This window comes from Parasteatoda tepidariorum, chromosome 2 (genome assembly GCF_043381705.1).
Source record: "Parasteatoda tepidariorum isolate YZ-2023 chromosome 2, CAS_Ptep_4.0, whole genome shotgun sequence".
Taxonomy (NCBI): Eukaryota; Metazoa; Arthropoda; class Arachnida; order Araneae; family Theridiidae; genus Parasteatoda; species Parasteatoda tepidariorum.
In genome coordinates this window covers 5,544,406-5,558,963 of record NC_092205.1, presented here as the reverse complement: position 1 = coordinate 5,558,963, position 14,558 = coordinate 5,544,406, and the positions used below count along the sequence as shown (strand labels likewise).

The following is a 14,558-nucleotide window of genomic DNA, read 5'->3' as shown; positions in this document are numbered from 1 at the left end:
TACTTTTGCTTATACATCTGCATATAAGCAACTAAATTTTGTTAAGGACTTGAAACAATCAGTAATTAAGTAACTTTGGAGATTAAAAAAAATTTTCTGTATCCTCTATCAGTAATATTTTCAGTTAATTTTTTTAAATCTGAGAGGCAAAATAATATTCATATCTACTGTGTGCTTAAATAATCTACAGTGGTTTTTTTTTAAATCTGAGCAAAATCTGCAGTGCTCGTTGCTATGCTAAATGATTTTTGCTACCAGGTCTGTGACTAGGTTCTACTTGTCATAATAAATAAAAATAGAAATATTTATATGTAATAGTTAAACTGTAAATAAAAAGAGGGAAAGAGAATCATAAATTCTTATTTGCTTACATTATATAATTCATAACTGCTGATTCTATCTTAGCGTCTAACAAATAATTGGTTTTTTAAATATTGCTTTTTTAATTTCTTTAACATTGTAAATTACAATACTGTAATAATATGCAATGACAATAAAACTACTTACAAGAATTACATACTAGCATAAGTTTTAAAATTGCAACAAGCCACTGAATAATATACAATTATTATCTATATATCTACTGAATTTGTATTAAATTCAGTTATACAGTATGATTAATTGTAGCTTACATAAAGCAACAAAAAAAAATTGGATTTAGTTTTGGAAGGCCAGGTTATAAAGCCTAGTTGTTTTGGATTGAAGCAAAATACTAAATTATTATAAATGATTATTAAAAACACATGCAAACATCTAAATGAATGAAAACAAAAATATTACAAAAAATTATAAAAGGACTTATTTATGTAGTAAGACAAATTACAGCTTACATAAAGCAATGGCAAAGAATAAATTTCTTTCTGAAATTAAACTTAGATTTAATTTGGGAGGTCCAACAATCCAGTGTTTTAAAGCCTCAATTCTCTTCCTTTGCTTTACAGGTTTGATACATTTCTAGAAGAAAAAAATGCATATTTAAATTAGTTCAAACCATAAACTAATAATTACATACATAAATTAAATATCTAGACAATAAATATACTAGTTAAAGAGTAACAGTAGAATTTGAATGATTTTTACATGTCTATCTTGTCATATTTTCTGACATGCCACAGTAGTTTTAGCAAATTCAAAAAAAAAATTTTACCAAAATATAAATAAACATTAATTGAAAATTAAATTCTAATAAAAATTATTAAAAAAATTACATTGCATCAAATTTAAATTAAATTGAAAAATATATTTTTATAAGTGCACTCAGTAATTTCATCGTAAATTTTATGTCTCTTCTATTAGTTGTTTTAAAATATTATGTACTTTATTGAACTTAATACTTTATAAGTGTGTTAATACTTTAGTGTTAATAAATGTGTTAATACTTTAATAAGTGTGTTAATACTTTATTGAACTTATAAAAAAATCATTTCTTACAGGGAGCCAAATTGATGATTTAATAGACGATGAATTATTGTTTAAAAGTGTAATTTGGTTCATTATTTAATATTCTTAATTAAAAAGTATTACTAATTTTAAATGCTACAAAAAAATTTAAAAGAATTAATTCACAAGTAAACCCTTAAATTGTTAAATAAATTAAAATAATTTTAAATAAACAGTTCAAAGAAATTAAAATTTTAAAAATAACTCATATCTATCCAACAAGATATGAAAATAGTTTATCATCTAATAAAAATGCTAAATAAAAATATGAACTCTGAATCTCTGTCTCTTAAATTTCATAGTAAGAACATTTGTTTCATCAAATTTTTTTTTTGTTTAAAAAATTATTTAAGATTCTTAAAAACATTCCCAGTATTCTGAAACAGAAAATTTAAAAAACATGTCACTTCAAATCACTTTTGTATATTTCGTGAATGATCCCCCAGTTCAACAAATCAGATTTTTCAAACCCTTAAATCTTTTATAAAGGAATGGTAAAAAAAAGAAATTTGCCGAATCTGTAATTAAATTGTACTTTTAATTGCAAATGATTACCACTTACCAAAAATTGGCTCATGTTTGCTGATCGGAAAAAGTTCAGTACCTCATCAACAGATATTGGTTCAGTTTTACAAGTAGGAATAAAGGTACCTGAAAAAATAGCTTTTATTTTTAATTGTATTGAATATTTATGAAATAATAACAGATATAAGAAAAGAAATTCATTAAATGACCTTCATTTGAACCTAACTGATCCCATTCTGCTTGAGCAAGTTCGATGTCTTTTCTAGACTGAGATAAATCTAAAAAATGACAAAACAAACTATTTAAATGTTAAAATTAACATAAAGATATATAAAACATTGCACAGACAGTTTTCTTTACATGCATGGTAGATACACTATTCATAAACATTCTTTTGGCAATCAAGAAAGGTACTTAAAAGTTTATATCTCTTTCACTATGAAAGTTACAGTGGTTTAACATATTTGTATTAGCATGGTCTGTGAGAAGAATGTTTAAGAATCTAGGGTTAAGCCTAAATCGCAAACTCTTCAATATTACAGAAAAAATTCTTTGATATTCTCGTAATAAGAAGAGTCATGCATGTTTCATACTGATCTTCAATTTCCCAAAATATTTTTGCTAAAATTTTTTATTAATTTTTATTATTATAAATTTTCATTTTCACTTTTTTTTATTAATTTTAACATTCATAATTTTATTAATTTTGATTATTTTATTTCTTGATATTTTAAAATTTTTTCTGGCAATCTAATTCTTTCAGGTTACTTTTGAATGGTTTAATGAACCATTTTATATTGAAAACAGGCACACAAAAAATTAAAAAAGAAAAAAAAAATTGAGGGTAAAATGTAAAAATAGCAAGNAAAAAAAAAAAAAAAAAAAAAAAAAAAAAAAAAAAAAAAAAAAAAAAAAAAAAAACTAGAAAATTCTTATTAGTTTGATACATTATTTTACAATCAAAAGCTCAAAAGTGTGAACATCCCAATGCTTTAGCATATCTTCTGAGGTTTTACTTTTTGATCAATTAAATTAAAAGAAAATGTTTACACAGTAGTTCACATTTGTATAAATTCTTCATTCACTTCATTTGAATTAACATACTTAATGATAACTGAGAGCCGTGATAGCTTCCAGTGGTTAAGGTACTAAGCTGTTATTGTGAAGGTCTAGGGTTCAAACCCCAGTGGCGGCTCGAAGGCCACCCAGTTTTCGATCAATAGGCACCAACTTGTCTGGGAAGTCAAGGCAACCTGTGCGTAATTCTGACCACATTGCTACCATCATACTGTTGGCCATGAAATTGAGGCAACTTAACCTTCATGATCTCTTGGCCCACAATGGGTTTTTAAATGATAGCTGAAGAAATAAATTAAGCCACAACATTATTAAAGGGTTTCCACTTAATTTCAGGAAAAAAATTCCCTGACTTTTCCAGATATTTCAGGAAAATTTCAATGTAAATCCAGACCATAATTTATCTATACTATGCAATTTCCCTCAGAAAACTTCGATATATATATACTTTTTTTTATATGTATTCTTTTTCTTCAAATATTAGACTTAGCGAGAAAAAATCATTAATTGAGGATAGAAACATGGAAAAGTTTCACTAAAAAAATGGAATTTTTACAACAAATAATTGTAGTAGATGTTAGAATTAATTAAATCGAATCTCAATAACTGATTACTGTTACTGACACTTTTAAAACTGGTTATTTTCCAGGTCTTTGTAAAAAAAAATCTAACTTTCCCTGCTCTTTAGAGTCAAAATAAAATTCTCTGACAATTCTAGGTTTTCCCTGACCCGTGGGAGTCCTATTATTAAGACTTCAGAAAACATTTTGTAAAAGATATAAAACAAAAAATCAACAAGAATTACCAACAATTTCCTTGTGCTTGAAAATAGCAGGTTTATTTCCAAATGTGATAATATGCTGCATGGAAGGAAAAAAATTAATTTAATCATAGGAAAATGATATTTAAATAAAACAAAATTTACTTTAAAGCAATGGACAAACATTTCATGGATTACAAAACCTATTATTTTAATAACTATTATCAGTAGGACACTTGTTGGCTGAGTGGTAACGCTTCGGACTCCTGTGCCACAGGTCTGAGGTTCTATCCTCCAAACAGGGTAAGCTTCATTCAGCCTTTCATACCTTAAATAAGTCAATCAAATGAGTATCAAGCATGCTTGCCATGGGGGTTCTACGCTCGGATGACCACACATCCCGAAAATCTGCTCCTGCACCTCAGAGCTCAAGGTCAAGAAAATTGGGATGGTGGCAATAGCCTTTGGCCTTCATTGAACTGTTACACCACTGAGTTTAATTTATATAAATAGATGTGAATATAAAATTTGAAAATTCCATTGAATAGGAAATAAAAAAAGAAGAAACAGGGTAAATTTAGAAAATGAGGTAGGAAGAAAATTATACAAATCAATTATGTACAAAACTAAGTCAACACTCTACTAAATCTTTGTAAGCCTGATTCACTGATCATTAAAAAAATAGTGCGAAAAATTGAATGGAAATTTTTAATTTAAGTTAAAATAAGTTCTAGCAATATATTTTGATATTTATCCATAACCTTTTTGGTAATGGTTTTCTTGACAACTGGTACAAAAATTTTTTTAAAAAAATAATAAATCAGACATTGAAAAGGAACTACTTTGTTACCAGTACACACTTTTTTTTTTTCTCTTCGCCAACCAGATTTGGCACTTTTTGATTAGTGCCAATTTCCCGACCTCCCAGAACAACATCAAAAATTTAAACCCTTTAAAATTATAAGTTCACATATTTTTTTAACATAAAACTGCATTTTATAAGTGAAAAATAGCAAAGACCTATATCAAATCTCAGCCCCTAGGCAGCAGTTTCGCCACCAATAGCACCAGTTTCTTGCCGAAAATAGTGCAGACCCATACCAAATCTAAACTCCTAGACAACAGTTTCGTTATCCGTGTGCCCCCTGTTAATAATATACGGATTAAATGCATCCCAGGCAGTAGCACATAATAACCTTAGAAAAACATCAGTGTAGGAAATATGGAGCAAATGTATTCCGAGCAGCAACACTTAACTTTAAGAAATCTTCAGTGTAGGTTAAATTGCAAATACAGTCGTCCCCACTTAATCGCCCCTCGGATAATCGAATAACCCGCTTATACGAATAAAATTTAATCGAACCAAATCATTTTATATTAAACTAATGTTAAATTTCCCCGTTTAAACGGTTATTTGTTGTTTTTTGCCCCCGCTTAATTGCTCAAAGTGCTACTGAAATGAAAAAAAAATAATATTTTTGAGAAATGTTTCACCAGCTAAAATACAATCTCCCTTTTTAAGATAAGGATACAAGATGGATTCAATAGGGACTTCTTATTCATCAGTAGGTGCTTGGGATGAAGTTGAAAAATTAATCAAATCTTGCTACCACTTATACATTGGAGTAAACGAAGGGTGTTTTACTCCTCTTTGACTTACTTCACTCGCACATCATTTAGTATGTAAAGAAGGAATAGAGTGATTTGATTTTTGGTCAAGATTTGTGGTCCCCTCTTTATGCATTATTAAGTTTTAAAAATCTAATACACTAGTGTAAGGAATGTTTTCTCTAAAGTAGAATATTTGCTTAATCCTGTGAATAATTTTGAGTTGGTTGCAAGTTGAGAGCGAAAAGGAATGATTTAAATTAATTGAAAAAAAAATTAATTTTAGAATCAATAAATTTCAAAAAAATCCCCAACGAAAATAGCGCATTAATTAGGAATTTCTCAAGTTTCGAAGATTTAAATTTTAAAAAAAATCTGAATGCGCTTGAAAGGAATATGGACAAGTCATGAAAATTTTAGTAGAAACTAAAAGGGAAAATCCAATTTTGATAAATTGACAAATTAAACGGGTACAAAAAACAGTCTTCAATTATAGAATTTTTCACATGGGATTAAATAATATTTCAGTTCCAACATGATTCACCAACATTGATTTATTTTTATGTAACTTTAAATGATATTTTTTTATGATACTAAGGCAGAAAGTTTTAATTATAATTATTTATTGATCATAAAACTGAGTTTATTTAATCAAAACGCTATACTACGCATTAAATACCATTAAAAAGTAAAATTTCACAAAAATTCAGAATTTAAGATTGATTATAGCACTCCCCTTTTAATCGAATAACCCACTTAATAGCATAGATTTGGCTGGAACCGATGGTATTCCTTTAAGCGGGGTTGACTGTATTAATAAAAGAAAAATATTGCAGATATGTACCAAATAATTTCCTCCAGCTACATTTCTGTTACTGCTGGGCATAAAATTATATAACAAAATAAGAAAATCCTACAAAATATAAATACATAAAAACTCACATGTAAACTATAATTCCATTCATAAATCCTCAAATAAACATCTGTCTTCATTATTTTGTATCACTAAAACCGTTTTTTTTTTTTTTTTTCTCCAGAAAATTTAACTTGCAACGCTACAAATTTTGCACCCTAACTCATAAATTATGCAAATCAACAACAAAAATACCAATGTTCACAACAACAAGTTTAAATCCAAATGGATTCACAAAATGCAATAAGAACCACGTAAACATTCAACCCGCACAAAAATAAAAAATTAGCAATACTGAAAATATTTTCTTCATTCAAAATTCGAATAACTTGAATTCTGCAGAAAATATTACGTATCTTACTGAAACTCTAATGAATCTTTCTTGCATCCTCAAACAATCTCCCATCCCTTTACACAAATCTGTCATTATATCAACACAACTTTGATTACATCATCATTCACTTCGATGATCACCATCTGCAACTATATGTCTATGATTCCTCCAACCTACTTTCAAATTGAAACCAGATTATCATCAGCTATCACCCAACTTTGCAATAATTTTTTTTTCAAAGATAGATGCATATAAATAACAAGTCTGTATACCTTAAAATTAACTTCGATAATTTTTTTAGAAAAAATAATAAAGGATCATAAAAATTTAAATTTAGTAGTTAGTACTTTAAAGGAAAAATATCATGCCAAGGTAACACATACAGTGTTTTAGTATTCTGGGGCTTTAAAAATTATGCCAAATATAGAGCAAAAATTTAAACAATTTAAGTCAAAATCCAGCAATACCTAAAGTGAATAATTACGAATAACAAATCCTATCTTCATAAGTCTTTTAATTTATCATTATTAAATCTTTAATAAATGTCTTCATTTCATTAAGATTATTTTTTCAAATTTATTAATAAGATAATGTGATATTAATCATGGTAAATTAACTACAGTGAAACCTCCAAGAAAGATCACCTGTGTGTAGTGGCTTCATATATTTATGAACGCATGCGGAAGGCAGGGAATTTTTTTCACAGAATTTGTATTAAAGAAAACCTTTAGGAGAGAAAATTGAAACCTCTCCCAGAGACCAGGCAAACCTCTGCACCAAATGCAGAAAAGGTCACATAAGGAAACACAAAAATAGCAAAATAAAAAATGCTAATAAAACAATTAAGCAGATTCAAATGTATTCAAAATATTTGTGAGTGGCTCTTATTTAGAGAGCTTTTTTTGGCGATCTCTGAAAGAGATTGATAATCTCATGTTGCAGTTCAGGTGCATTAAAGACCATGCTATCACTGATCTATTTTTAGAGCTAGAACTTAAATTAGAAAAAAAAATATTTTAGAAAAAAAAACTAACAGCTCATTTTATAAAGTAAACTAAATTTTTTGATACAAAATTAAATGCAAACTTAAACATTTATAATAGTTCTATCAATTATATTTGGTAAATTTATTTTTACACATATGTGTTTTCACACATATTTATTTTTACAAATATATACAGGGTATCTGCTACATTTTAGATTTTCAAATTCATGACTTTTCATGATTTTCCATGACTAATTCCTAGAATTTTTCATGACTTAACGAAGTTGCTATTTTCTCCAACAAAAACGCAACAATAAATTAAAAAAAGCATTATAATCACATTATTCGAAACAGGCATAACCAAAACTATTATACTCTTCATCTTCATATTTATATATTTTAAACTTAAAAAACAGAGTAAGGAAAGAGTTGAAACAATACAATAGCTCAAAAAAATACAAAAGCAAAAAAAAATTTCTTTCTGCAGAATTATATTCTAAAGATACTTTTCTTGTTCGTCAGAAAGGAAAGAAATACTCCTGATTTTTCTGTTCATTTCAGAATAAAAAAAAATTTGCCAATAACTGGTTTGCTTCAACTAGAATTTTAAATTGATAAAATTTTTTAAAAAAATAATAATAAAAATTCTTAAATCACAGAAGAGAGTTTAAAGGATAATTCGCTCTAGAAATGATATTTTTTCTTTCATTTTTTGAAAGAACACCATAATTTTTAAAGAACATGATAAAATCATTTTATATTCAAATAAAATATGACTGAGTGGTGATTTTGTTAGAAATTCAGATATTTGGAACAGGATGAAATCCATGACTTTCCATGATTTTTTTTAAAAATTGTAAAAATCATGACATTTTATGAAAAATTTTGTTCAATACCGAAATTCATGACTTTCCAGGTGCACGGATACCCTGTATATAGTTATATCAGTAGAGGTCATTTTTATTGAAGCTAAATTTTATTCATCGATTCGGTTCTCATGATGCCAAAACGGGTGGCATTTCCACACCAAGAAAATGACATTACTGAGTAAAATTAAAATCGGTAGCGAAAAATCATGTATATCTTCAATAACATTGTGAAGTCAATTGAGGTAACCACTAAGTGATCACTCCCTAGAGGTTTTTCTGTTACAGTATGTAATTGTCTAAATATACCTATAATTAAGTGATAAGTTCCTTCAGTGAATATGCTATTCATCAAATACATTACAATTTTTCAGTCTAAAGTTTTTTTTATTAAACTAACAACTTGCTAAGCTTAGCTTAGCTTACTTAGCTTAGATAATATTAGCTCCCCTTATGATGGTTTTAAGACTTAACATGAAATTATCTCTTAAGATGAAATTAGCTCTTCAAAGAAAGCATAAAACTATAGAACTAAGCTATTACGGCAACACATTAAAAAAGTAAACTCAAAACAAGTAAAATAAAAAGTGAACGTAAAGTTTAGAATGTCCCATAATGAAAAAGTAAATTTTGCTATTTGCCAACTTATTGGTATAAGCACAACTAATGGCAAAATCATGAAATTTCAGAAAATAATTTAAAAGAAAAATTCACTAAATTTAAATTTGCTGAAACGAAAATACTGATTAAATTTTACCTCATCTTTAACAGCTGCTGTTTCATCACCTTCATCGATCGCGTCTAAGTGCATAACTAAAAAACTTTTAAGAAAAAATAAAAATTATTAATCACAGAAACTTTACTGATATTTGAAAAAAAATTTTTTTAGAGAGTATAAAAGTCATTTTCAAAATGTTAAATAGTTATTGCATTCAATTACATCATTAATTGTCATTCCATTAAAACAATTTTCAGCTTAACAACAGCTCCTCAAATCTAATTAAATGTAAACAAATCGAAATATCAGTTAAAATCATGAGCAAGAAAAATTAAGTGGGACACTCTTCCGTTTTCTCTACCCCACATACTCCATAATCTTTGTTATTTAATCGAATCTTTAGCAGAACAAAAATAAGTAACCGATAACTTTGAGTGATATGTTACTTTTTTCCCACTACAACTGAGAAAAAAGAAAAGGGTTCAAACCTGCTAAAATATTTGAAATTGCTAAATATATTGAAATATTTCAACGAAATACTTGAGAAAAAGTAAAATTTTCTAATTAGTAATATTACACAATTTTGTTCTATTCTTTAAAAAAGCGTGTTTTTAAAATTGTATTATATTTTTTTTAAACTTGCATTTGCACAATCCATCATTTGGTTGTTGTTGTTGTTAATTTACGTCGCACTGGAGCTGCACAATGGGCTATTGGCGACGGTCTGGGAAACATCCCGGAGGATGATCCGAAGACATGCCATCACAATTTTGACCCTCTGCGGAGGGGATGGCACCCCCGCTTCGGTAGCCCAACGACCTGCTCGCGAAGATGAGCACTTTACGGTAGCACAGTTTAACGAGGACCAATACCGCACACCCTCGGTCCCTGCGCAGACTGATCCAAGTGATCACCCACCCGCACACTGACAGCAGCCAGTGATGTTTGACTTCGGTGATCTGCTGGGAACCGTGTCTTAACGATCAGTCCACTGCGGGACTCCATCATTTGGGAGCAAAGCAAATACAATTTTTCGATTTGGTTAAAATAGATAAGAAATTAATTAGGTACACTCTGTTGGAACAGAAAAAGTATATGTTCCATATATTTCAGCAGACGTGTATATAAGTTCATTTCTTGTAAATTTGATGGTGCATTATATTCTCTATATATTTCCTTTAAAATTAAATTTGATCCTAATAAATGTTTTATATTTTCAGCCAAAATACATGTATTTTGAAACGATAATTTGCTGTAGTAGCAAACAAATTACTTAGTTCTAAATGCTAATAGTGAGGAAAACTAAGAAAGAAAATGAAGTAAAAACAGTAAGAATGAAGCACTCAACTGCTATGTCGATTTTTCAAGTACAGCTATCACAATTTTAAAAAAAAAATTTCCGATTATATTCAGTTGTTTACTACTTAATTTTATCAGGAATGTTCCAAAAATTAGTGAATGATTATAGAAGGCTATTATTGTTTTAATCAAGATAATACAAATTCCATCAGTAATTTATTACTTTTTACCACGAATCATCCCTTTTTTGACAATGTAATAAATTTATTTAAGTGAAACTATTTGGTTAGTATAAAATGGTAGTTGATCCCCTTTTGTTATACTTTATTATGCACCTTTCATCATCTGTCCCGCAGGTGCTATATTACATTAATATATGCAAGAGGTTCAGACACAAAAAAAAAAAATTAATAGATTATGTTTCAAATTTTATTTTTAAATTTTAACTATGTTTTAATAACATTTGTAAATATAACAATAATATTAATAGAATGTGTATATTAGTAGAATGTTTTCTTTCCACTTATCACAATCTGTCCTAATTTTACAAGCCCTTTCCTCCTCCCTATGCACGACATCATTTGTGGACGGTCACAAAACAAATTATATACACATAATTTTAAAAATAATCAAGCTCTATTTAAAAGGAATTTAAATTGCTTTTGCGATATATTAGTAATATACATTGTTTTAAATAAGTATTAATTTTTGCGCAATTACTGCAACTTTGGCACGCTATGAAATATAAAAGTAATTGGTCAATTGTAAACATCAAAATATTGAAGTTTAATTTGTATAAAACCTAATTTACACATTGCCTAAATGTGCCCCATGTTTTTCATGTATTGTTTTTTTTCCCATCCACAAATAAAACATCAGATATATTTCCGCTACAGAGAAAAGAAACATAAAATAGCTATTTTATCTCTTACCTGTGGATTGTGTATTAAAACTTCAAGATCATTTTCATGCACTCTGTAAATTTACTTGTATACTCACAGCTCAAAATTTAAATTAATAATAATAATTAAATATTAAGGGAAACTCATTGTTTGGAGAGAAAAAATTTCGTATAAAAAAATTCGCAATAAATAAATTGTAAAAAAAAACATCAATAAACAAATTAGGCTTTAAAAACAGTTTATTGACTTATACTACAATAAAAGTTCTGATGTACAGAGCTGTATACATACAATACTAAATAAGAGATATTCAATATTTACAAAGTTAAAATAATATATTTCAAAGAAACATTCAAATTATTGTAGTTTTATTAAACTACAATGATTCATATAAGGAATATGTTATCAAAATTGCTACTCGCATATTTAAATAAAAGAAATTTGCTTCTTTATTGAATAAAAACATATACATGAATATTCCAGAAAATCATAAATCATGTAATCATGTAATCAAAATTGCTACTTGCATATTTAAATAAAAGAAATTTGCTTCTTTATTGAACAAAAACATATACATGAATATTCCAGAAAATCATTAATGATAATTTTCAAAAAATATTAATATTATTTAGAGTTTTGGTTACATTAAAATGAGCACAGATTTCATAATTTGAAAGAACATTGATTATTTTGACCCAATAGAATTACAAAAATGATAGATTAACTTTGAGATATAATACAATTCCATAATTATTTTAATAAATTTGATGACATAAATATTTTATTTCTTTAAACAAAACATATTTTACATTTAAAAATAAGAAAAAAAGTTTTTTTGAAATAAAAAATAAAGTAAAATTTAAAATTTATTTAATTTAAGAAATAAAATTTAAATGAAATAATATTTATATATGACGCAAAGCAGTGGAATCATCATGCTTTTAATAAAAAAAATTTTCTCTTATATTAAAGCTTGTACAATAAGCAAGATGATTTTGCTAGTAGTAAAGTATTTTAAAACTAATTTTAACATTGTAAATTAAATTTCAGTATCATAGAATAAAAATAAGCAAAGCTGAAAAAAGGAGAGTAAAAATTAAAATCTCCAATTGAATAGAAAATTATAAGCGGTAAATTTTTGATAGATTTGTGCAGCTTTTATATGCAAAAAACTGTCCTACAAATCAAAGTAAGGTTAAGAGCATAAAATTAAGTTCAATCTGCAATTAAATATGCCAAAGGAAGGAGCTGCCTTTAATTACTATAAAAAATCATTACAAAAAAAGTTAAAAAATGTTTGATATATATGCTATACATGCAGTGATCTCTAACGTTTAAGATTCCAAGATAATGGTGCATATTCTCATTCATAAACAGTTTTATTTCCCCCATTTTATTCACCAGATCAATTAATAATAATTAAAAAAAACAATGTTCATAGATACTATAAAACAACATAGAAAACATAATTTCAATAACATTTTTACGTAATCCTCAATTAAATTATTTCCAATCAATCCAATCCTCAAATAAATCATTTTTTTATATCCTTTATAATTAAAAAAAAGTCATCTATTTTATTTACATTTACAGTACTGCAAAATAAACGTATACATTAAAGAGAAATCCAATTTTACAAGATAAAATTACTGTACATAAAATTTAAATTATTGAAGACATAATTTGGATATCCAAAAATACAATGTAAAAAAAATATACAAAAATCTGCCAGGAAAGTATGAAATTATAATTGAGATCACTTTAATATAATAGGAGTTATCACAATATTAGAAATATAATGAATATAATCTCAATTTTCATAATTACTGAAAAGTAGAAAATATTGCACAATTTTATAATCACTATTCATCAGAGTAAATAGCATGCTGTATAGTATTAAACGTTATTTTTTATGTATAAAATAAGTAAAATCAAGCAGACAATAACAATTTTATCTTTTTGAACTTTTTATACTAAGATAAAGTGTTCCTACTTAATTAAAATAACACAAATAAACCATTATTATTATTTTTATTTGAAGCAAGGCTTGTAAGAATTGAAAAACGAATCATTGCAATGCTAAGTTAGAATAAAACACATAAAAAAATTGAGGTAATTAGGATACAAAAATAATTAAAGAAATCAAGATATTAAAAAACAAAGGTTTTGAAGAATTCAAGTATGAAATTTTTTTTGGTTCGTATGTTTATTACATGAACCATACACCCCCATTACATGAACAGTACAAATAAGAAAGATTTAATTTTAATTCTATCGGATATCAAAAGACCAAAATTATGCTTCGTGTATAAGTTATAATAAAATATGTTTCCTAGTTTATTAAATATAAATCTTTTTCTCCTTACAGATTTTATTTTTAATTTACCTATATGCAGAGGGAATTTTTCAAATTTTAATAACGATTGCATCCATATAAAACTAAATGCTATAGATACAAGCCGTATACACTAAAAACTAATTAATTACATTTTATTTTTAGATGATAATTTTAGAACTTTTAATGTTGATAATTCTCACGACTTTCAATATAGAGTTTATAAGTTTAAAGATCAAGAATAGTTTTGTAACGAAATATTAACACTGTTATCTATTTCATTAAATTTTTTATTTCTTTATATTTTTATAATTGATGTATTTCAAAACATGATAACAATCAAAACACATTTGCACACCAAAAGTTAATATTTTAAAAAAACAAATATCAGTCACACATAATTGATTTTATTGAACTTACGTTTAATTATTTACACCCTAATATTTAAGGTTTGGTATTCAAACATTAACTTCTTTTGATAAACAATTACATATTTCCTCTATTTTTTGAAGTTCTATTCAATTAATTTTTTATTAGCTAGAGAACTCTTGCTCACAAATTGAAAATCATTAAGATGTATAGCAAAATATCTACTGCTATACCCAGAATATTAAAATTTCTTTAATAATTATGAATAAGAAAATTATTTTAGTTAGAAATAAATGATTTGATTAGAACAATGAAAATCACATGCTAAATGTATAATTATGTTCTTTACTCTTCTTTAAAATTCAACTTTTAGATGAAAAAAATATTTTAAAAGTAACCACCTTATTCATTAATTCCCTGTAAATAA

General features: G+C 26.6%; 1 protein-coding gene across 3 annotated transcripts in view; it reads right to left on the bottom strand.

Moving 5' to 3' along the window:
* LOC107442214 (ELMO domain-containing protein 3) overlaps nucleotides 1–9,600 on the bottom strand; it is a 30,030-nt gene extending 20,430 nt beyond the window's left edge. For 2 of the 3 annotated variants that reach the window (XM_016055711.3, XM_043056062.2), the window contains exons 1-6: nucleotides 9,449–9,599; nucleotides 9,266–9,329; nucleotides 3,848–3,902; nucleotides 2,175–2,243; nucleotides 2,003–2,091; nucleotides 831–954 (exon numbers count right to left, since the gene is read on the bottom strand). In XM_016055711.3, coding sequence (XP_015911197.1) covers nucleotides 831–954; nucleotides 2,003–2,091; nucleotides 2,175–2,243; nucleotides 3,848–3,902; nucleotides 9,266–9,329; nucleotides 9,449–9,453 — 406 coding nt within the window. In that variant the 5' untranslated portion in view covers nucleotides 9,454–9,599. Of the gene's footprint in view, nucleotides 1–830; nucleotides 955–2,002; nucleotides 2,092–2,174; nucleotides 2,244–3,847; nucleotides 3,903–9,265; nucleotides 9,330–9,448 lie in introns of all 3 variants that reach the window. The other variant, XM_043056061.2, reaches the window with a different exon arrangement.
* Between the last annotated feature and the right edge of the window lie 4,958 nt (nucleotides 9,601–14,558).